Source organism: Cervus canadensis, chromosome 5, assembly GCF_019320065.1.
Source record: "Cervus canadensis isolate Bull #8, Minnesota chromosome 5, ASM1932006v1, whole genome shotgun sequence".
Taxonomy (NCBI): Eukaryota; Metazoa; Chordata; class Mammalia; order Artiodactyla; family Cervidae; genus Cervus; species Cervus canadensis.
Window position 1 is genome coordinate 71231074 of NC_057390.1, and position 25315 is coordinate 71256388.

The 25315-nt window shown below is 36.8% G+C and overlaps 1 protein-coding gene across 2 annotated transcripts; it reads right to left on the bottom strand.

The window, feature by feature from the left end:
- Window positions 1–630: 630 nt before the first annotated feature.
- On the bottom strand, window positions 631–24066 carry UBXN2A (UBX domain protein 2A). 2 transcript variants are annotated; one of them, XM_043469258.1, is made up of 7 exons: window positions 23835–24066; window positions 16399–16453; window positions 11002–11140; window positions 9429–9535; window positions 4569–4706; window positions 3335–3493; window positions 631–2192 (listed from the first exon to the last, which is right to left on the bottom strand). In XM_043469258.1, the coding sequence occupies exons 2-7, from the start codon at window positions 16437–16439 to the stop codon at window positions 2000–2002; spliced, it is 777 nt and encodes a 258-aa protein (XP_043325193.1). In that variant the 5' UTR covers window positions 16440–16453; window positions 23835–24066; the 3' UTR covers window positions 631–1999. The 2 variants fall into 2 exon arrangements, with proteins under 2 accessions (XP_043325193.1, XP_043325192.1); XM_043469257.1 differs by lacking the exon at window positions 23835–24066 and adding an exon at window positions 23492–23732.
- Between the last annotated feature and the right edge of the window lie 1249 nt (window positions 24067–25315).

A 25315-nucleotide genomic window follows, 5' to 3' on the forward strand; every position in this document is an offset into this window, starting at 1 on the left:
ATCTCATGATCAGTTCAGCATTAAGGGGTGGGGGGAGGGAAGGACAGTTTAAGAACAAACTGTGGGGGACTAGGATAAAACTTAAAGGTCTAACAGCCCCATTTCAGTCGGGTCTTACACTGCCATGGTGAAGCATGCAGGTTTTACTTTCCTAGGGTGGAAGCTTAGTGCAGAATTTCCTGAAGACAGGTTCTCCTACTACATACCTAAGAATTACTGGAGATTAAAAATGTGGAGATCTGGGACCCATCCCAAATACAATGAACTGTTAAAATGTGCGTGTGGGGGCCCCGCCCCCGCCCGCTGTGCGCGCGCTGGCCGGGCAGCATGGCGGCGGCGGCGGGCGCCCCCCCCAAAAAAAAAAAAAAAAAAAAAATGTGCGTGTGGTAGGTGGCAGGTAATAGGCATTCTTAAAAGCTTTCCAGGTGATCCTTATGCATTAAGGCTTGAAGATCACTGCAAATCACTGCGTTACAAGATTAGTTCTTTCAAGGGGTCTGCAAGGTCAAAACTAATTTCATAATTATATTGTTTTTCTTGTTTTTTTTTCACTTTTTCATGAGTGTACAGGAGCATTTCCTAGAGGGGACATGATGTGTGATATCGCAACAGACTGAATGTGGAAGCAAATGAAATCCCATCTGTCTTCTTTAAATCAGACAGTAAAGATGTCTGCAGAAAATAAAATACAATGCCACGTTTCCCACTCCGTCTTTTGACATTTTGGAAAATTGACATTTTTCATGAAAATGTTCTTTACGTTAACACATGTTTTTAGTGAATAAATATTTTATAACCTTTTATTTTAAATATAACATTAATATGTGCAACCCACATAAACAAAAGGTCTTGAGACCAAAAAGTTTGAGAACTGCTCTTTCCAGCAGGCATCCAGTACCCTATGAACATTACTGCTGATATGCATGGTTGCTTCATTCCTTGGCACACTCAATGTATATTTCACTTTAAATATGATTCAACAGATCATCTGCAAAAAGCTCCTTATTTTCAGGCAAGAGGATTTAATCTGACAGTGAAATACTGAAGTCAAACCAGTTTTAGTTAAAAATCTAAGATGTGAAGCAGGTTTTCCATAGGGACATCTGAACGTAATAAACAATCCTTTAATACGTAAACAGGCCAACTGATGTATGAAATAGAAAACCACACTTCACATGACGCATTTTAAAAATGTTAATTAGTAATGTGACAACACCAGCATTAGATTCTATGTGAGTGGTGTCAAACGGCTCACTACAAATGTCAGCTAAAAACAAACCCCTAGTTTTTGAAAGAAAACAAAGTAGGGAATAAACAGGTTCTTAGAGAAAAAAGAACTCTTAAATCTACATATTTTGAAAATGTTGAAATATGAGTCGGCACATTGATACTGACATTATACTAAGCTACACAATTTTATTCTTAAATGAAAGTACATTCCAGATATTGTTAATATTTGACTGTTGGAGTATGCAAATTGGGAACACTTCTGAGGTTTACGTAAAGCTGTGGTAAAAGCAGACCCTTTCAGCCTTATGATTGTATCTCACATATAAGAAAATTACATTGATGCTTTTAACCTGCCATGTACAATTTTTTAATGTATTGCCATTTAAAAAATCTGAGACAGTTAATATTTAAACACATCATTGCTGTTTGGGAATGATATTTGAATGAAAGATGCTATGCACATATTTCCTACTTTATACCATATTAAGATTTTAGATGCTATAGTTATTGAATATATCTTATGTTGAATAAATGGTATTTGAAAATAAGTATATTTTTCTTTCTGAGTAGCCTTCTGGAAAGAGTTCACTGAATATAGTTTCCAGTAATAGTGTACTTTCCTAACTTGTACTTATTTTAAAATCTCACCAGCAGGGAATTAAACAGTGCAAAACCCAGCAAATCTGACTTTCCCTTGTTTTGATTTGCATGTCCACTTATGACCATCATTTTTGGGGAAACTTTCCATTTAGTGTATCAAAAATCAATGCTATGAAAGTTCTTTAAAAGGTTCAGCGGTTTTTTTGAGTCTCTGAATGATTACAGCATTCTGTAAATCAGCTTCTTCCAGTGTGAGTGTTTCATCTAGCAATTTGAGGAAAGGAAGAGCAGTTGCCAGGGAAAAGGGAGGACTCCTCTGAGATCCCTGGTATTTTTCGATGAAGTCTTTGATGTGGCTTATCCTGTAAAATAGCACAAACTATCAATGTAATTTTATGAAAACCTGAATTAGCTAATTTAAGGTAACAAACTATGTGAAGTCTGGGATTTTCTTAAACATAATTTAGTGGGAACTTAGTGATGGATCATTATATCTTTTCTTTGCTTTTGCATACACCTAAAAATTTCTATAACAGAAAAATCAACATAACTAGCTCTGAATGGATCAGAAATGGTCCAATCAGTAACCCTATATAGACATGGGTTTTATCTCTTGCATACTAGGATAAGATGTACTTCAAATCTAGTTAAGAAAACACTTAACCTGGTGCAGATATATTTTCAGTTAGTATCATGAACACTATAATGTAATATAATCACTGCAATCTTAAAGGCAGCTCAGTTATACACATATATATATGTGTGTATACTTAAAGAAGGAGAGGACATATACAGCTCATCAAAAATGATTAACACAGATTTACAACAGACTTCTCTCTTGCACAAAAGGAAACAGATATGATCATGGAAAGGCAAATAAGATATATTGGCATATGTTTTGAGCTAGGTAGTATATAAGTTATTTTACTATTAATATTTTAACCAAGCACATATGTATAGAATATTTTACATGTATAATATCCCCTTCCCAAATTTTAAATGCTTTTAAAGAAGAAAACCTATATAGAATATGTTCCTACTTTAAATAAAATGAAAAAAATAAAGAAGAGATGAATGACTAGAAAAATTTATCAAAGTAGTAACAGTGATTATCTCTAAGTGATGAAATTTAAATTGATTTCAGTTTCTTTCAGGACTTTCCTGTATTTACATTCTTTTTATACGATTAACAGGAAAATACACACATAATGCTAAAAGGTCTACTTAAAAACTACAAAAAATTGAAAATAATTCTTTTTGTATTTGAAAATAATTCTTTTAAAATTATATATCTAGTTAAGCCAGAAAACTAATGAAATAAGTAAAAAAAAAAAATTTCATTAACATCCAAGAATTTCCATTGTCATGATACATTATGTTTAGAGAACTATTTATTAAGATCCTTGGTTAGTTCTTCAAAATAACTATTGACTGACTTGAAAAGAAGAAATATTATTAAAACTTAGGGGGGAAAATCAGACAAATAATGAAATAGAAGACTCACCTATGAGAAATGTTAAATTTCTGGACAATCCTTTTCCCATTGGCTAACCAGATCTGTATATTAGTGATGGGTTCCAGATTGTTTAGTGGGACAGTAGACAACTTATTTTTATTCTCAACTTCAATATTCTTTGCTTTAGAAACAATTTTTGGTGTAGCACTAGGAAAATCCAGACAACAAGTCAGATGGGTGTTTTTCAGTAAGCAGAACTTTATCATTAAACAATTACTCTAAAACCTTTACAGGAAGTATAGATCTTTGGAAGATTTTAGCCAGTCACAGCTGTTCCCCCACTAACACATAAATATATTAGTATAAGTTGTATCTATCATAGATGATGATTATAGGAATTTAATGAAATTATGCATATCCAAGTAATATGTAAGACTGTAGAGTGTTACATAAGTATACTTGAATACTATTTAAGTACATATGTATTTGAATAATGCCTTCCAGAACAATTTTATAGTGCTGACAGATCCATGGACTTTACCTACATCCCAGGTTAAAATTTCTAGAAGTAAGTTCTCTGTAGAGAATAGTCCTTGGGTTATAAAGGAAATAAAGTATTTCTTCATCACTCTGAAAGTCACACTTGAATATTTTTATACTTGTGGATGAATATGCATGTATATACCTTACAAATCTTGGTAATTCATATATAAGAATTCATAAAAATAAGAAGCAATCCTATATTTAATGTCTTTGCACATTCTGTCACAGGCATAACTAGATAAGATGAAGACTGCAAAGTCTGAAAATAATTAAAGGCTCTGATACTAGCTTTATCAGGCATTATTTCACTTGTATTACTTCAAAATTCAGATACTGATTGGAGAATGCAATGTTGAAGGCACTGGTTACAGAATCCTATCTCCCAAAGCTAGCCTATGTACCCTGTGACATTAATGGCAAAGCTCAAGTGGTGGGTGCAAGGGAGAAAAAATGATTTACCCACACAATTTTGTCCAATGTCCTTATTAAACCAGGCCCTTTTGATCTGATAAAACCAAAAAAAGCCTTCATGATTTTTAAGTGCAGTGCCAGCTTGTGTTAATTTACACTAAGGTGAATATGATTTAGAAGTTCTCATAAAAGTTAACATGAAAAAAAATCTCATTTCCAGTAGGAGAATGATAAACTCTATATATGTGGTCTACATAGTAAAATAATTAAAAGCTGAATATTAGTCAAGTCTCTGCTTATGAAAAGCACAGATCATGAGCCTACTCACCTTCCCAGTCTGTGACCTTGTCCTGAGAAGGGCTGGAACACAGGCTTTGTTGACATACATACTTCATTTTTCTTATCTTCAACTTTAACATCCACCTCCTCTTTATCAAAAACTCTCTGTAATTCTAAAGGTAATTCCCTTGGAAAGTAAAGAAAGGAAGCTAAGAAGCTATTAATATCCCTTTTGTTCCTCTGAAAAACATATGCTACATGCAAAAAGAATTTAAAAATATACAAATAAGAGGCATATAATATTCTTTATAATAAAAACTACATCTAGTTAGAATAATATAGTTAAAAATAATACAATGAGATAATATGAATATCAAAGCCAAGAATATGTAATAATTTTTTAAAATTAACTTTTTATTGAAGGATAATTGCTTTATAGAATTTTGTTGTTTTCTGTCAAACCTCAAAATGAATCAGCCATATGTATCCATACGTCCCCTCCCTTTTGAACCTCCCTCCCATCTTCCTCCCCATCCCAACCCTCTAAGTTGATACAGAAACCTTGTTTGAGTTTCCTGAGTCATACAGCAAATCCTGTTGGCTCTCTATTTTACATACGGTAATGTAAGTTTCCATGTTACTCTTTCCATACATCTAACCCTCTCTCCCCTCTCCTCATGTCCATAAGTCTATTTTCTATGTGTTTCTCCACTGCTGCCTTGTAAATAAATTCTTCAGTACTATTTTTTTAGATTCTGTATATATGCATTAGAATATGATATTTATCTTTCTCTTTCTAACTTACTCTGTATAATAGGTTCTAAGGTTCATTCACCTCATTAGGACTGATTCAAATGAGTTCCTTTTTACGGTAGAATAATTTTTAAAACTACAAATTCATGAACAGCTTGAGCTATTCAGTTTGTCCAGAGTAACACTGAAGTCATGAAACATTTTATGACTATATACTGTCTGGTCACTTTTACAGGTATCTAAATAGGACTGATAATGTGCAAGAAAAATCAAGATTTTATTTCATTTTTTAAAATGAAAATATAGCTACATGCTTGTTCCAGAAAAGCAAGACTAAAAATATAAATACAAATTGACTTAAAAGTGACAGTCCCCTCCTGCCAAAGTGACTGTCCTTATTCCTTTCTTGATAAAAAACTGGGGTGAGTCTAAATTTTTTCTCTATATACAGTAAAATACCACAGATTTGTAATTTTTCCCAAGATAGTATCATTCTATACACACTATTCTGTATTTTGCACACTGCTATTCTGTTTTAAAGTAGATCAAGTACAAACATATAAAATACTCTTTTCATCTTTGTCTAACTGATTTGTAAGAAATGTGTATATATTCCATTTACAGGATATAAGTGCACCAAGTATTCCCAGTTTGGCAACTGATTTTACATAATCAAATTTATCTTTCTTATATTGCTTCTGGGATTCATGCCAACTATAGTTATATGCAACAACATGGATGAATATCCCAAAGAAATAAACTGAGTAGACACAAAAATTAAACACATTCCATTTATATATAGTTTAAAAATCAGATAAAATGAAAAAAACCTAAAGAAAAACAAAAAACTATTTAAAAAAAAGCAAAGAACAAATTACCACTGAAGTTAGGATAGCATTACTTTTGTGATATTCCTACCAATAAAGTGTACTTTAGTCTTATCAAGGATTGTTGTTATTTAGTTGCTAAGTCATGTCTGACTCTTTGCCACCCCATGGACTATAGCCCACCAGGCTCCTCTGTCCATGGGATTTTTCAGGCAAGAATACTGGAGTGGGTTGCCGTTTCCTTCTCCAGGGGATCTTCCCCACCCAGGGATCAAAACTGTGTCACTTGCATTGGCAGGTGGATTCTTTACCACCAAGCCACCTGGAAAGGTGGCTATCATGAATTAAAAATGAGACAAATATAAATTGAGAGACATTCTATAGAATTTGGGCCCATAATCTTCAAGTGTCAAGGTCATTAAAAAAAGACAAAAACTCAGGAATTGTTCCCTCTTGAAGAACTGAAAGAGACATGACATTTAAAAGCAATAAGTAATTCTGAATTGGATGCTTTTGCAATAAAGGATAGTATTAAGATAAATAGAGACTCTTGAAAATGTCTGACAATTAAATGATAATCATACATCAATAGATGGCTGTATTGTGGTTACATAGGAAAATATATTTCTCTTTCTTTCAAAAGGATAGTATTAAGATAAATAGTGACTATTGAAAATGTTTTGAGGATTAAATGATAATCATACATCATTAGATGGTTGTATTGTGGTTACATAGGAAAATACAGTTCCTTTTTTTTTAATAAAAAATACAAACTATTCTGGATGAAGAAGCATTACTTTGGCAACTCACTCTCAATTGCTTTTAGAAAAGTTCTTAGTACTTCACTTGTGACTTTTGTATAAGTTTGAAAAAGGTTCAAAATTAATTATAGAATATAAAATAATTTATAATCTGTATATACATTGTACATATACATATATACAGACCTATATATGTGTATTATATATTGAAAATTGGTTACATATGGAATATTATGAACCCTTCTCAAATAAAAACTGACCAAAATAAGTGCTTTGCACCATTAAACTGATGTCACACATAAAATCATATGTTAAGGACAGTGCTATGGGACAGAATTTAATTTTGTGTATCTTTTTAATAAAGCAGAAGCATGAATATGAGCATCAGTAGCTGAAAGAATGTTCATGCCTTTTACACATTAATTTATAAATTTATCATGAAACAGTAATTGAGATACTAGTCAAACTATGAAACATAGGAGTAAAATCTTCAATGCCCTAACATAAGCGATATTTTCTTAGCTATGACACTAGAGACAAAAGTGACAAAAGAAAAAAAATCAAATCAGACTCTTCAGATTAAAAACTTTTGTGCTTCAGAGTACCATCAAAAAAATGAAACAACACCACAAAAGAATGGGAGAAAATAGCCTCAAAAATATATCACAAACTCTTACAGATCAACAGCAAGGTAAATAACCTAATTTTTAAAAGTAGGCAATGGGGAATTCCTTGGTGATCCAGTGGTTAAGGCTCTGCACTTTCACTGCTAAGAGCTCAGGTGGCAAGGGAAGAAAACATCAACAAAGGATCTGAATAGATATTTCTTCAAAGAAGATATTCATGTGGCCTACAAGTACATGAAAAGATGCTCAACATGACTGGTCACTAGGGAAATGCAAATGAAAACCACAACAAGACACTACTTCTTAATGACTGCTGCTGCTGCTAAGTCGCTTCCGTCTGACTCTGTGCGACCCCATAGACGGTAGCCCACCAGGCTCCCCCATCCCTGGGATTCTCCAGGCAAGAACACTGGAGTGGGTTGCCATTTCCTTCTCCAATGCATGAAAGTGAAAAGTGAAAGTGAAGTCACTCAGTTGTGTCCAACTCTTCGCGATCCCATGGACTGCAGCCTACAGGCTCCTCCTGGGATTTTCCAGGCAAGAGTACTGGAGTGGGTTGCCATTGCCTTCTAGGATAGTTATAATTTAAAAAATCAGTGTTGGCAAGGATATGGAAAACTGGAACTAACAAGCACTGGCAAGTATATGGAAAAACTGGAACTTTGATACACTGTTGGTGGGAATATAAAATGGTACAATCACTTTGGAACACAGTGTGGCAGTTCTTCATAAACAGATAACAATTCCACTCCTAGACCTGAGAGGATTGAAAACATATGTTCACATGAAAACTTGTACACAGATATTCAGAGCAGTATTATTTCTAATAAGCAAGATGTGGAAATGACCCAAATGTCTATCCACTGATAAATGAATAAACTAAATGTAGCATATCCATACAATGCAACACTATTTGGCAATAAAAAGGAATGAAGAACTGTTAAAAGCTACATGAATGAAATTTGAAAATACTATGTTGAGTTAAAGAAGTCAAACACAAAAATGATTCCATATATATGGAATGTCCAAAATAGACAAATCCATAGAAGTAGAAAGTAGACTGTGGTTGTGTAGGGTTGTGAGGAGGGGGAAAGGAAGAGTGGAGAGTGATTACCAGCATAGGGTTTCTTTTTAGGGTGATGAAAAAGGAAATACTTTGGAATTAGCAGTGCTGATGGTTGCATAACTCTGTGAATACACTAAAAAATTATGAATTGTATACTTTAAAGGGGTAAATTTTATGGTAGGCTAATTATATCTTAATAAAGCTGTTATTAAAAAATAAAGCTGTTATTTTTTAAAAAAATCTAAACACAAGGATAGTCACATATTTTTTATAGTGGGAGACTTAAGAAATAATCAAATCACCAACAACTAGGTGTATATATATAAATTATGGGTCATCATTGTAACAAAATAATATACAGATATATTCAAGTATTTCAAGATAAAGTAAAAATACTTTTTAAAATATATGCACAATTATGTATAAATCTGTGGACAGAAAGTGCCAAAATGAAATTCAACAGAAATGTTAATAGCAGTAATACTTCTGGGTAATAAAATTATGGGTGATTTTCAAGTTTTTATAAATATGTAATATAAAACACTACAGGGCAATGGAAATCATAATTTAACAACTAGAAAGATCTTAAAAAAAAAGATCTTTAAACATAATTATTAAATAACAAGTAGGATGTGATGTGGTATTAAGTAACACTTGGCAAAGTGAAATAATTTATGTCAGATTTTGGTTGATCAGAATTCACATTCCTGACCCTTCAAGATTACAGCTGTGGTTCTCTTAAGAAAACCCATCTTATGAAAAGTCTGAATTTAAAAAAGTATTTTTGAATGTGTAAGGATGTGTGAACAACATTAAAAAGGAATCTTCCAAATGAAACATATCTAAAATATCCTTCTGCCAACAAAGATTGCTTACCCTTTTTTGATGGAGTTCAGAAACTGTTGACTTGCACCATCAGAATAACTTCTGAAATCATCATTGACAGTGAATCCATTTTTCCATAATTTTATACTTATATCTACCTGCAAAGCAGTAAGAAACAAAATGTATAATGTTAATCAATAAAATGTACTAGTAGATTAAAAGTCCTTTGAAAATTTCTTCTATCAGTGTATATTTTATGTATCAATCTTTTCTTTAAAATTGAGATATAATTGACATATAACATTGTATTAGTCTTACAAGTACAACATAATGATTTGATGTATGTATGTGTCGCAAAATGATTACAGAATGAATATAGTTAACATCCATTACACAGTTACAAATTTTTAAATATACCATTCTTAAGAGCTAGTTTCAAATATAAAATACCAAAAATTATAATGTGCATGTATAATATAGTTCATAATGAATAATATTTTAAAGTAAGTCATTAATCATTTTCTTTAGGAGAACTCATTTGGAAGAATGTCCTGTGCTCTGTCTCAGAGGACACTAATGCTGTCTGGCCAGAACAGACTTCTCCACAGTTAGAGAAATCTGAAATGATTTGAACATTAGACTTTGAACATTAAAAATAAAAATGGGGGAAAAACAACTAAGAGTAATTAATAGCTATTCCTTCAAAAGTGTTCGATCAGTTTGGACTTCCTGGGTGGCTCAGTGATAAAGAATCTGACTGCCAATGCAAGAGAGATGGATTGGATCCCTGATTCGGGAAGATCCCACATGCTGTGGAACAACTGAGGCTGTGCACCACAACTACTGAGCCTGTGCTCTAGAACTGGGGAGCCTCAACTACTGAAGCCTGCACGCCCTAGAGCCAGTGCTTTGCAACAAGAGAAGCCACTGCAATGAGAAGCCAGGGAATGAACCTGGGTCTCTTGCACTGCAGGCAGATTTTTTCCCATCTGAGCCACCAGGGAAGCCTCATTTTATGTATATACTTCATATTTTATTATACAGATGTTAGTAAGATAGGTATTGAAGTGTTGGGATTTAATGGAATCTATAAGTTTCACTGCTCTATCAAGGACATTCTTAATTGAAACCAGTGTTTTTCACTCCCTTCAAGTGCAGAGAAAAGAGTAGGGGCTTCCCTGGTGGCTCAGAGGTTAAAGCATCTGCGGGAGACCTGGGTTCAATCCCGGGGTCGGGAAGATCCCCCGGTGAAGGAAATGGCAACCCACTCCAGTATTCTTGCCTGGAGAATCCCATGGTCAGAGGAGCCTTGTAGGCTACAGTCCACGGGGTCACAAAGAGTCGAACACGATTGAGTGACTTCACTTTCTTTTCACTTTTCACTCCCTTCAAGTGCAAAGAAAAGAGTATAGTAATTACTGTACGGTGTGGTGCTGTGTGGTGCCACTGCCTCAGTTCCTCCTGAGGATCCAGTTGTGTTGACCATTGCTTTTGCAATATCAGTGCAAACTGAATACAGTGAAAAAAGTAAATAGTATCTTACTATTAGTACGAAAACAGTTTTGACCTCTAAAGGTCCGTATTTTGAGAAACATCAGGAGAGAAAAGATTTATGGACACTGACCTGTTTCTTTTGTTCAGTGGGAGACAAACATTTGGCACCAACCTTCTGAGCTTCCTCAAAAAGGCTGTCAACAAAATATTCACAATTTGTTTGTTGACTATCACTAAGAGGTTGGTGGTCAGATCCTGTTTCACAAACCCTACACACAAACAGACACAAAAAGAAAAAGAAGCATTACGGACCACTAATTCTTTAAAAGTTTACATAAATTGCTCTAGTTAAGGGATCTAGTTAAGGGTAGCACTGAGAAGCTACCTCCATGTCTGCAGTCGAGATCCTACTTTAAATTAAGATAGTAGATATGTGCCCATGGGAAGAAGGCATTAACCCTTTTGGTCCAGAGTAGAGCTTTTTCAACTTCAGTCCATTGACACTTGGGGAGAGATAATTCTTTGTTGAGCTGGCTGGCCCGTACATTGTAGGAGGTTCAGTAGCGTCTGCAAGAAGTAGCATGGACATCCCCCTACATTCCAGTTTTATAATAAAAAACACCTTCAGATAATGCCAGGTGACCTCTGGGGGTGGGATGGGTAAACCTTGCCATGTGGAAAACCACTGGTCCAGAGTGAAAAAAATATGTTCTTTGTAAAGGTCTCAAAATGGCTTTAAAAGGGGTCACTGTGTACTTTTGGGTAACAGAGAGCACTCTTGAAACTAAAGGTGATAATGTGTGAAGAACAGTCATAATCATAGCTTTGCCCCTTTGTGCACTTCAGAATAAAATTTCCCACTCAAGACTTTCATTTGTAGTGGTTTAATACTCTACTGGGTTTTTTCTTTCTTTGTAAATTGAGATATAACTGTCATATAACATTATTTTAGATTCAGAAATATAGCATAATGATTCAATGTTTGTATATTCTGCAGAATGATCATCACAGTAAGTCTTAATTCATAGTTAACATCCATCACTATGCACAGCAACAGAATTTTTTTCCTTGTGATGATAACTTTTAAGATTTACTCTTAGTAAATATGCAATACATTATTATTAACTACAGTTGCCATAATGCACATGACATCCCATGACTTATTAATATTTTATAACTGGAAGTTTGTACCTTTTGACCACCTTCCTCCATTCTTTTTGCCCACCCCATCTACCATTCGTCTGTGTATGCATTTGTGTCTATATTTTGTCATATAAGAAATATCACCTAAGATTTTGTTAGACAAAAACTTCTAAAGCACATAGAAAATTCATAAATGTACTGAGATATAACTTCTCAGGTTTCATAAATAATAACACTTTTACAGCTCTTACACCGTGCAGGATCTACAAGGCAGCTACTCTTATCTGCATTTTACAGACAAGGAAATGAGTCATGAAGAGGTTAACATGTTAAGAGATTAAGTTACATGTTACATTACAGCCAGTAAGTGGCAGAAACAGAATTCGAACCCTGTTAATCTATCTTCCAAGTAATCTATCTTCCAAGTCTACGCTCTTAGCCAAGATGCATTATAAAGCTTCTGTTAATAGCTAATATTTATTAAGCATTTATTAATAAATGATAGGAACTATTCTAAGTACTTTACACATGTTATCTCATTCAATCTTCATGTTGACCTAAAAGGCACATATTGATTTATCTTCACTTAATAGACACAGAAAAAGCTTAAGCAATTTGCCCACAATCACAAAGCTATTGAGAGGCAAAGCTGGAAACTGAACTCAGGCCTCTAATGTCCCTACTCTTAATCACTGTGCTAGACTGTCTCTTAAGGGCAATGTTTTAATTTAGATATATTCTTTTTACTCTTCTAGGTAATTCTCTTTATAAATACTCTTAAGACAATCTATATGATGACTTAGTACCACTACCTATCTAACAGGGTTGTTGTCAAGATTAAATGTGATACACTTAGAGGCTTATTTATACCTGGTATATAGTACTGTGCATACTAGTACACATGTTGGCACACAGTAAGCTCTCAAATATTAGACAATAATATCTTTACAACCACTTTATGCTTTTTGGTATTTGCTTCTTCTGTTCAGAAAGCAGTGTATAGTTAATTACTAAGTACAAAGCAAATAAAGCTGAGCTTCCAGTGTAGCTGAAGTTTTACGTCATTTAACCCTAGTCATCCAAACATTTATTGACTACCTACTATGCTGGATGGGCAAGACACACAGATGAGTAAGAAATAGTCTAGGCTTTTTTATTGTTGTGTGTGTGTGTGTGTGTGTGTTTTCTCTTTTTTTGGCCACAACACGTGGCTTATAGGATCTTAGTTCACAGATCTGAAACTGAATTCAGACTGAACCTGGGCCTTTGGCACTGAGAGCAGAGTCTCCTAACCACTGCAACGCCGTGGAATTCCCTAATCTAGGCTTTTAAGAGGTTCAGAGTACAATGTGTTGGAGATGCACACCCACAAATTAGATTAAATTAGAGCAAATGGATCAATTCCTTGAAAAGCACAATCTACCAAAACTCACATGAGGAAAAATAGAGAATATGAGTAGGCTTAAAGGTATTAAAGAAATTGAATCAGGGAATTTCAGTGTGGCAAAAAGAAAAAAAATATCAGTAATTGATAATCTTCTGAAACAGAAAGCACAGGGCACGGAGGACTTCAGTGTTGAGCTCCATCAAACACTTGAAGAAGAGCTGGTACCAGTTCTCTACAATCTCTCACAGAAAATAAAGGCAGAAGGGAATACTTCTAACTCATTCTATGAGGACAGCATTACCTAAATACTAGGACCAGGTAAGGACATTACAAGAAAGGAAAACTACAGGAAAAACTCTCATATGTATAAATGCAAAATCCTCAATAAAATACTAGCATTTTGAATCCAATAATATGTAAAATTGTACACCACAACCAAGTAGGATTTATTCCAGGTATGTAAGACTGTTTCAACATTAGAAAATCAATTAATGTAATCACCACATTGACACATGAAAGAAAATTCATATGATCATATCAACAGATGTAGAAAAGGCATCTGAAAATATCTAACACCTATTTATGATTAAAAACTCAGCAAATTAGGAATACAGAGGAACTCTCTCAACCTAATGTCATACTTTGTGATGAGAAACAAGATGCTTTTCTCCTAAGAGCAGGACCAAAACAAGGATGCCCCTTTTCACCACTCCTCTTTAATGTCAAGTTGGAAATCCTAGCTAAACCAGTAAGACAAAGAAAGGAAACAAAAAAATACACACAGATCAGAAAGGAAGCAAAATTGTTCGCAGATAACAAGACTTACACAGAAAGGATTTATACAGAAAATCCAAAAGAATCAACAACAACAAAAAATCTTGGAACAATAAGCAGTTGTAGCAAAGTTGCAGGACACAAGTTTAATATACAAAAGTCAGTGCTTTCCTGTATACCAACAATTAACTACTGGTATGTGGGATTAAAAATGCAACATTACACACATTAGCACCATTTGTCAAATTCCACAGAACTGTATAAAACAAAGAATAGACCCAAATGTAAACTCTAGTTAAAAATAAAATATATACAGACAACTTTATTTCATCTTTGTTTTCTACTCTATGATCCTTTCCCTCACTTGTCATTATCCATTTATGATGCAAATATCAATACCCTTTTTTCTAACTCTGAAACTAGATTATCAAAGCTGTATTGGCTAACTAAAGAGTCATGGAGTCTTAGGGATTTCTCTAGTAACAAAAAGTACAAAAACTTAATATATAGCTTTTTGTATAGACATCTTACTAATTATTTAAAGTTTATGTCATCACTGAGTCAATGGACATGAGTTTGAGCAAGCTCTGGGAGTTGGTGATAGACAGGGAGGCCTGGCTTGCTGCAGTCTATGGGGTTGCAAAGAGTTGGACACGACTGAGCAACTGAACTGAACTAAAATTTAAAGTACTGATACAAGCTACATTATAAAGCTTGAAAACATTATGCTAAATGAAAGTTAGTCACAAAAGACCACACATTCTCTGATTCCAGATATATGAAATGCTCAGAATAAGCAAATCCATAGATTCAGAGAGCATGTTAGTGGTTGTCAGGGGTAGGGCATAGGAGAATGGGGCATGATTGCTAATAGGTATGGGGTTCTCTTTGGGGTGATAGAAATGTTATAAAACTGACTGGTTTAACAACCCCACGAATGTACTAAAAACCACTGAATTGTATACTTTAAATGGATGAATTTAAAGTATTATGGTATGTAAATAATGTCTCCATAAAGCTGTTGGAAGAGGTCCTAAGTTAATTTTTAAAATTAAGTCATTCAACTTATTTCTGTGACAAAAGGGTTAACAGAGCAGGCCTGATGTTTTTGCTAGTCTTTGAAAGTCCCGTTTATGTTCCTCATGAGAGTTTGGAATTTTAATATGTGCCCCCACTATAAACCCTAGGCTCATTTCCAATAAACTTCCCTAGAAGACATCTCATATGTGCTGTCATAACTTATTACTGGAGGAATGAAGCGTGTGTCCTGCTGGATCCAGTGGGTGAGGACTCTTGGAGCTTATGTCTGGTTTCCCCTGGACATCACCCCATGGAAAGTGTCCTTTCTTTGCAAAATCTTAGTCATTAGTATGACTGTATGCTGAATCCTGTGACTCCTTTAAGCAATCATCACATATGGAGGCGGTCTGAGAGGCTCCTGACACCACCTCACAATTGTAGTTAGTATCAGATATTTACATGAAATAATAAATCTTCCAGTGAAAAAATAACAATATTTGGTATAGAAAGTGTTCACAAAACATCTGTTAATATAAACACTTTTTTGTCTTTTTAAATGGACTATGAATGAAAGGTGCTTACATCTTTGAGTATTTAAGACAAAAATAACATAATACAAAAATAAATATTTCATCTCAGATAAGGGAGAATAAAGAATGCTATAAGAACCACAAACTTCACATCTACAATTTATTGGGTGCCTGCTACGTGTTAATACTAGACTCAGTGTTTTGAATTGGCTAATTCTCACAAAAACTTTTCAGATATCTATGTATGCCCCCTCCCTTTTTAGAGGAGACACTGAAGCTCAAAGAATCGAAGTTGCTCAAAGGCCAGAGAAGTAGTACAAGACAGAGATGAGATTCAAACTTAGGTTTATTTGACTCCAAAGTCATTATATTTCCACTATGACTCCAAGACAGTATAACACAAGGGGCTAACAAAGCGAACAGTTACTTTAATTTCTCAGTTATATAACAGAAATAATACGTGAGCAGAAAGAAATTTAACACTTTTCAAAAAACTAATCACAAAAATATTTAGAAACTTCACTAAAAATCCATTTAATATGAGTACAGCAAAAAACACCAACTTTAAAATACATTACTCATAATTAACAAATAATCATAATGAAAATATACTAAATCAGTAAACTGTGATAAAAATAAAGATAGTACAAAGAAAATGCATTAATCAACTTACCATTCTTCCTTTATACTTTCAAGATTATCTACTTCTTTCATTCTCTTTTGTTTTACTGTAAAAGGAAAAGCTAAAGTTTTTAATACAGTATTTTAAATAAATTCATTTCCCCCATATGTATTAATATTCTTTAAGCTATTATACAGTCCTAAAATAGCACTAAAGAGATGTTAAGAACAAATGACCAGACTCAAAGCTGTCACTGTCACCTAGAGTAAAGCAATAGTAAAAATAAATTCAGGATTTGGATAATCTTCTGATAAAAGAAAGATTTTTGTAAATATTATGATGAAAAATAATGTACCCTTTGATTTAATAACAAACAAAAGTGAATGTAAACATTTCATTCAACTTCCAATAGTAACAAAATATTAAATCAATATAAACTCATTCTCACAATTTCAGGAGAAAGCAAACTGACCATGTTATATCTTTTGACCCTGATCTTCCAGATTTCTGGAAACTTAAAAGACCAACAATGTAAGCTATATACATAAAATATGTCTATCACAGCTGTTTTTCATCAGGAAAAATTGAAAATACAGTAAGTGGTCATGATACGGCTGCTTGATGGGATACTGTACTGTGCTCAGTCACTCAGTCATGTCTGACTCTTTGCGACCCTGTGGACTGTAGCCCACCAGGCTCCTCTGACCATGGGATTCTCCAGACAAGAATACCCGAGTGGGTTGCCATGTCCTTCTCCAGGGGATCTTCCCAACCCAGGGATTAAACCCAGGTCTCCCGCATTGCAGGTGAATTCTTTACTGTCTGAGCCACCAGGGAAGTCCAAGAATACTGGAGTGGGTAGCCTATCCCTTCTCCAGGGGAGCTTCCTGACCCAGGAATCAAACCGGGGTCTCCTGCATTTCAGGAGGATTCTTTATCAGCTGAGCTACCAGGAAGCCCTGATGGGATATTATGTATCCCTCAAAAATAATTATGAAGAAAAGATACCATATAAGTGAAAAATATAAGAAATAAAAATTTCAGGAAAAACTGAATATGAAAAAATGGAGAGAAACAAGAATGAAAATAGTAATCATTGGCAAGTAATAAAATTGTGGATTAAAAAAAATTGTGGATTATTTTCTTTCTTTTCCAAACTTTCTGCAATATTCTTGCCTTTACAACAAAAATAATGTAAGAAATAAGCAAAGAAATCATGGGCATTCCAGTGGTCCAGTGGCTGACTCCACGCTCCCAGTGCAGGGGGCCCAGGTTTGACCCTGGTTAAGGAATTAGATTCTGCATGCTACAACTAAGAGTTGACATACTGCAGCTAAGGATCCTGTATGCTGCAACTAAAGAACCTGCATGCTGCAACTAAGACTCAGTACAGTCAAATAAATAATAAAAAAATTTTAAAAAACAACAAATTGATTTTAAAAATAATCAAACAAGTCAATGTTTAAAACAATCCAAGCCATCTGCCCTCTGAGAAGTCCTGGAAGCAAGGTTACACTAGATAAGTATACCAAAAAACTCACACCGTGGTTTCTAAATACAATTTTCCTAAAAGAGGGAATCTTGGCTCCTTAGAGAAAGTGTTGATTACACAGGCAGAGAAAGAACAAATAAACCTGAAACATACTGCTCCAGAATGTAAGACGGTGCTCAGTGAATGAAGAAGACATAAAAGGACACTGAAACTACATGAAGAGGCTCCCACTGGACAAATCTGGGAAATGGAACATCAAAGTAAATGATGATACTAATGGATTATACTCATTGAATAAAACAAAAACCCATGAGGAATCCATACTATTATTACAGATCTAAAAGAAAAAAAAATCAGGAAAAGATGGGACTTTTAAATAAACTCAACAATCATATGGAGTCACCATCACAAAAATAAATTCTAGATATATCCAAGATTTAAAATTTAAAAATTGAACTTGGCTGACATATATAAGCTACTACATATAATACAGGTAACCAATAAGAACCTACTGAATAGCACAAGGAACTCCATTCAACACTGCAATGACCTATATGGGAACAGACTCTAAAGAAGCATTACATATAACTGACTTACTATGCTGCACAGCAGAAACTATCAGTAACACAACATTGTAAATAATTATACTCCAGTAAACCACCCTCCCCACCCCCAAAATGAACTCAAGGCTGATGTCAGCAAAACGAGGGAACAGGCAGTTGCAAGCTCCTATCTCCACAGAAACACTGAAAGATAAGCAGAAACGGTTAGAAACAACTTAGTCAGAACTCTAGAAAGCAGTCAAAGGTTTGCAGCTATCAAGTGAATGATAGAAAAATACAACTTAAAAACAGCAGGGAAAACAAACCAATTCAAAACTGGGCAAAGGATCTGAACAGACATTTCTCTAAAAGATAGATGAACAGCCAATAAGCACATGAAAAAGATGCTCAACATCACTAGTTATAATCAGATACCACTTTATACATATTAGAATAGTTATTATTTAATAAAACAAAAATAGGAAGCATTGACAGGGATGTGGAGAGATTAGAGCCCTGGAACCCTGCTGGTGGAAATGTAAAATGGCGCAGTGGCTGTAGAAAAGAACTTGGTGGCTGAGGCATTATTCACAAAAGGCAGGGGATGGAAGCAACCCAGATGTCCACCAACAGATAAATGTCTGAACAACACATAGTATATACACACAAAGGAATATTTGTTGTTGTTCAGTTGCTAAGTCGTGTCTCCACATCTCCTGCATTGCAGGTGGATTCTTCACCACTGAGCCACAGAGCCCATAAAACCCAGTATTCACTTTTTAAAAAATTAGTTGCATTCAAAGAGAAAACATTTATATATTAGTATTGTTTTTATGAAACTATGGTATAAAGATAAAGCAGTGAGTCTCAACCAGGAGGCAACTGTGTCACTAAGAAGACATCTGGCAATGGCTGGAGGTATTTCTGGGTTGTCAAAACAACTGGGATGAAGAGTGCTCCTGACATCTAGTAGAGGAGGTCAGGGATGCTGCTGAAAATCCTACAGTGCATAAGACAGTCCCCACAAGAAAGTATTGCCCAAAATGTCAAGTGCTAACATTGAGAGATCCTGATATAAAGCAGTCAGCTTCTTTGCCAGCTGCAATGCAGCTGAATCCGCCTGCAATGCAGGAGACCCTGGTTTGATTCCTGGGTTGGGAAGATCCACTGCAGAAGAGATAGGCTACTCACTCCAGTATTCTTGGGCTTCCCTTGTGGTTCAGCTGGTAAAGAATCCACCTGCAATGCAGGAGACCTGGGTTTGATCCCTGGGTTGGGAAGATCTGCTGGAGAAGGGAAAGGCTACCCATTCCAGTGTTTTGGCCTGAAGAATTCCATGGACTATGTGGTCCATGGGGTTGCAAAGAGTCAGACACCACTGAGCAACTTTCACTTTCACTTTCTTTACCAGCTGCTCTACCAGGGAAGCCCTCCAAGGTGCTTAGCCAAGTGCAGAGCAAGGAGAAGCCATCCTTAAAGCATCTCACTATGTTTCCCATTAATAAGTTATTATTCTCTAGCAAATTATTAATGTTTTATCATTTCATAGTTTAAGCTATTGATAAATTGTTTTCACTTGTTCCATGAGAATAAAAGAGAATGAAGAACAGACCTTGCATTCAAACTATCCTGTGCTGGAATACTGGCTACATCATTTTTGAGCTTAAGAGTTGTTTAACTTCTCTAAGTACCAGTTGCCTAACTTGTAACTTGGAGATAATTATCCTCCTAAGAAGGTTGTTCACAGAACAAAAGAAATATCGAGACTACAGTAATGTTATGCTCCTTTCTCTTTTCCCAGTCCCCAATTATAGCCTCTGTTACAAGGACTTATAGTAAGAAACACCTTCAGACTTAGTCTCAAAGTTTTAATTTCAACATGGCTATGAAATTTCACTTTTCATTTCACTAATGTAACTTTAAAAAACATTTGTATATTTACTGAACCTCCCACTGCTGTGTGCAAGGTACTAGTTTAGAACTATTGGTAGAAGGACAAACTCAGTATCCATTAATAGGAAGTTTACAGACTAACAAGGAAAAAAATATACTGAATTACTAATTGCAAACACAGCACAGAATTATAAAGTAAAAACTCATTCTAGGAACTTTCCTGGTGATCCACTGGTTAAGAATCCACCTTCCAATACAAGGGACATGGGTTTGATCCCTAGTTAGGGAACTAAGATCCCACATGCTGTGGGGCAACTAAGCCCCTGTGCCACAGTGAAGATCCCACATATTGCAACGAAGACCCAATGCAGCCAAATAAATAAATGGTTTTGAAAAAAAAAACAACTCATTCTATAATGGACATAAACTTACTATCATTTTAGGTATTTCTACCATAAATTAGTAACATGGAAATGAACCATGTAAAAATTTTATATCCATTGATTGAGCATCTACAATCATCAGTCATGTAACATGAAAGAACCTAAGTCATGTACATACTGTATGTAGCAAATAAAAAAGCCATCTGACAAATATCGAAGTTACCAGTATGAAGCAGGGCATCAGAATGGACAGATGAACACAAGTTCCTTCATTCTGCTTCAGCTTACTTCTAATTAGTACCACTATCATCTTATATTTGTATTGTATGTCACAGTTTACTAAACACCTTCTCAAATATTATCCCACTCACTCCCAACAACTGTAGTAATAAAATCAGCCAGGAGCCAGAGGAAACTGATCTGGAATGTATCCACTAAAAGGAAAATCCAGTCAAAATAAATTTAGACTACCAAGAAAGGTCATCTTTTAATGTATACACTAGAATTTGAAAAGAAAAATATGCATATTACAAATTTTACTTATTTTAAAAACATACTACAGGCTATTTTTTTTTTTTTTTAAGATTATGGGTTTGAATCAAGATATTGTACCACTAGGCATGCTATGAAGAAACTAGTTTCTCCTTTAAGGATAAAGTCATTCAGCACAAGGGAAAAGAAACCAATGGATCACCTTTCAGTTACATCTTCTATAGAATAGGATTAGGCCGCCAAGAGCAAACTATGGCAACATCAGATTCAAATACTAAAAAGACAATTATTTGTATATTTTGTGAATTCTAGTTTATTAACTATTATGTGCATAACAAAAACAAAAAATGAAAAATTTTGGAAAGTTTTAGCTTAGCTTAGCTGTAATCCCAGTAATGAAGAACATACATTTTTGCTATCTTCTATTAATAGAAAAAATTGTTAAGGAGGGAGTTATATGCTCACAAGGATCACAACGATAGTGACAAAAGTAATTTCAATGAGAAAATCCTAGGAGAAAGGTGAAACTTCTGCAAAAAAAACCCTCCAGGTCCCTGAATTAGCTACCCTTTGGACACCAAGACATTTTCATTCCAGAATGGGCTCCATACTGTTATTTACCTTGCAAAACCCATCTCAAATACAATCTCCTTCAGAAAACCTTCCATGATTCCTCCAAAAGGCATGAATATAGAATTACTAACACAAGGAAAGATCAATTATGTACTCTTTGAATTTGCCCTACCTTCACAACCACAACCCTAGTACCATCCTCTCTAGGTGGTTTCCCCACATCCATTCTTGTGCCCATCCAATTCAGTTTCTACACAGGAGTCAAGGTGACATTTCTTTTTTTTAATGACGCGCAACTTATGGGATCTTAGTTCCCAGACCAGCATCAAACCAGGCCCTCGGCAGTCAAAGTATGGAGTCCTAACCACTGGGCTGCCAGGGAATTCTCTTTTTTGTTGTTTTGTCTTTTGTCAGGGTGACCTTTTTGATTAAGATACAAATTTGATTATGAGACTTTCCTGATTAAAATCCATCAAGACCTCCCACTACTCTTCAAATAAGATCCAAATACCTTGGGTAACATGACAAGGAGTTAACTGCAATGTTCTCTCACTACATTTGAGTAGTTTGAAAGTTTCAGTATAAAAGTTTTTAAAAAAAGAAAAGAAAAAACTGGTCCCCAAACCTTAATATTGTTTAAAAGGCACCACATCATTTTTCTGACCGGAACTAACCTCACCCTCAGTTCACCTGTTCTGATCTTCAGTTCCCCAAACATTCTCGTCTTTGTGGAATTGATTTCCTTTGCCTGGATCTTTCTTCCTTCCTTTTGAAAACGTTTTTGTGTCCTTTCTGGGGGCGGGGGTGGGAGGGGGGCTCCGAAGAGCTCCAGTACTGGGAGTCACCACCTAATTTCCTACTTATCCATAATAACTGAGCTCAAAGATGACCTATTCCTAGGAAAATCTGAACTGATTTCTTCAGTTCCCGGTTATATGTCCACACAACACCTTACATTCCTTCTTTTCAACTTCTTTCTAGGTAGAGGATGAGATGGTTAGATAGTCATCTAACCCAGGACATGAGTTTGAGCACACTCTGGGAGACAAGCAGAGGACGGAGGAGCCTGGCTTGCTGCAGTCCACTGGGTCGCAGAGTCGGATATGACTTAGCGACGGAAAAACAACAGTTAGGTAGATAGGCATTTACTTGTGTGATTATTCGTTTCCTCCAATGACAGTGCACAAACCTATAATGGTCACTGTCATAGCGTCAGCACTCAGCACACAATAGGTACTAAAAACATTTGAATGATAAATTTAGTAATTAGCACTAAATATTCAGTAATTAAAGCCTTCGTGTAAAGTATTTACAACACGCAGGCCTAAAAGTCAGTGCTCAATACGTAGTAGTTTCTGCCTTGCGTCACTTTTGTTGTGTGCTTAAATCACTCCCTCCATCCTGCACACAATTCTTAACTCATTTTTTTTTGATTCCACCAGTGTCTGTCTCTGACTTCTTTACCTTATAAACAGTCCAAAACACACCTGAGCCACGACTATGAAATAAGGAAGCTTGATTTTCACGTCGCTTATACAATCGGTCCTATTTTACAATCCCACATTAGTAGAGGCTGCCAGTTTCCTATCTTTATTTTCAATGATCTCAAATTGAGTACGAAGAAACCAACGCTGGAAGCCACACTAACGTTCGTTATTGCTAACAAGCAACAAACTGCAAATAAAAATGGACACAGAGGAAAATAAGAAATTAAGTAGGAAAAGCCTACAAAATAAAAGTGAGTTTCAAGAGCCAACTAATGAAGTTACCTAAGAAAGCTCCACCCCACACAGAGATGCTCCGTATTTCTGCGCTGCGCGTCTGCATTTTGAGAACAGAGAACTCGAAGTTTCCGAGCGCCGGCAGAGCAAGAAAACCACCGGGGCGCGTGCCCGGAGTCGGCGGCCCTGGAGCCGCGCCTCACCTGCGCGGGCCCCGAGTCCGCCCTGCCCCCCGCCCCACTTTCGGGGTCGCGGACCGGAGCTCCGACACCGAGACAAAGACGGGACGAGGCGGCTCCGCCAGAGCCATCCAACCCATCCACCGGGCCCCGCCCGGCGGCCAGCCCGGCCCCTCACCCAGCCGAGTGCGGCGCGGCCCCAGGAAACTCACCTCCGGGCGCGGCCGCTGGAGGGGGCCGCGCCGCGCCGTCGCCTCGCGGCCTCGGTCTCAATCCGCTCAGGGGCCGCGGGCGCCGCCGCCGCCGGGCTGGAGCCCCTCAGACGAGGGGCACCGCCGCCCCCAGGCCCAATCGAGCTCGGCGGCCGGGACGATGGAACCGCGCGCGCCTCCTTCGGTCACCGCCTCCCGGCGCCGAGTGCGCGCCTAGGCTGGCTCTGCGCAGACCGGAGCGCGCGCTTGGGGGCGGGGCTGGCGGCGGTGGCCGCTTCGGCTAGCCCAGTGGCCCGCGCCGATGGCGGCCGCCTCCTTCCTCCCGCGGACGCTGCTGCTCCTTATGTCTTCACTCGGCGCGGAAAACGCGGGGAGCTAGGTGTGGGCTCACCTCAGAACTCAGCACCAACTTACCTGTGTACGTCGTCAGCCTCTGATTGAATCTGTGGAGAGATTTCCCTGCATTCTGACCGTGTTGAACTTTACCTGAGCCCCGAGATTCCGGAAAGCGACGGTTGACAACATCCTCCCGCCCCTTCCACCTCCCCCCCCCCCCTCCACCACCCCGCGACCCTTCCGTGTCCCTGGAAGGGCTGACAGCACGCGGTTTATTCAGACTCACAGATGTCCCCTTGTTTACCCATGACAAGGTCAGACATAGACCCTCCAAATTCCCTTTCTCTTTGCCTCTTGATTGATTATCTTTATTGATTGTGCCCGCTGACAATCTGGACAAAATACCAGCTACCTTGTTTTGACCAAACTTAAGCTTCTCTCCTTCTTCCAGGCTCCTAAAACTTGGACCCACTCTCAGCCTGATCCAGCCTACAATCCCCCCTTCACCATCACTCTGAAAAGTAGGCTGACCTTCACATAAACCACCCTGTTCTGCTGAGTGATCAACTTCCACCTCCACCCATCCATCCCTCTGGCCCTATGCCCAGTTCTGTGTAGTCTTTGTTCTCCTCCCTGTAAAAGAAGGGCCCTTTTCTGTCTAACCCTGGAGGTAGTTGCAGGCCTCTGTGCCCGTGAGTGGGCATAGCATTTCCTGATAGTGATGGTTGTCGCCTCAGCTACCACACCCCATTGCGGTAGTTTCTTTTCCTCTTCTTGGAATAACCCTTTCCAATAAAGTCTCTATCTAAATCCAGGACTTTTTTTGTTTTTGGACAATTGAGTATTCTTCCCTTTGTATTTATCTTCTGGCTTTATTTCTATAGTCTCCCCCCACCCTACCCGCCCCATCCCACCCTCATCCCTGTTGGAATAATCCTTTCAAATATAATCTCTGTTTGCCTGTTTGTTTTTACTTGACAGTTTTTAGTGTTGGGATTCAAGTTGATAATGGGCTTCATCTGCAGATCCCTGCCATCCCCACGCAAGTAGAGGCACCTGTGAGTCTTCTTCAGGTGAGCAATTCTGGGATCCTGTGGTTAGTTCAGCTTTCAAACCTGTTCTCCAGGGATCTTGTCTGTTGAAGC

Excerpts from the sequence above, each read along its gene's own strand:
- UBXN2A (XM_043469257.1), bottom strand. The coding sequence starts at position 23,549 with ATGCAGACGCGCAGCGCAGAAATACGGAGCATCTCTGTGTGGGGTGGA. Across the intron at positions 9,536-11,001 it reads CCACTGAACAAAAGAAACAG|GTAGATATAAGTATAAAATT; the intron begins GTCAGTGTCCAT and ends ACTGCTTTGCAG. Across the intron at positions 4,707-9,428 it reads CTGAACTCCATCAAAAAAGG|GGAATTACCTTTAGAATTAC; the intron begins GTAAGCAATCTT and ends TTACTTTCCAAG.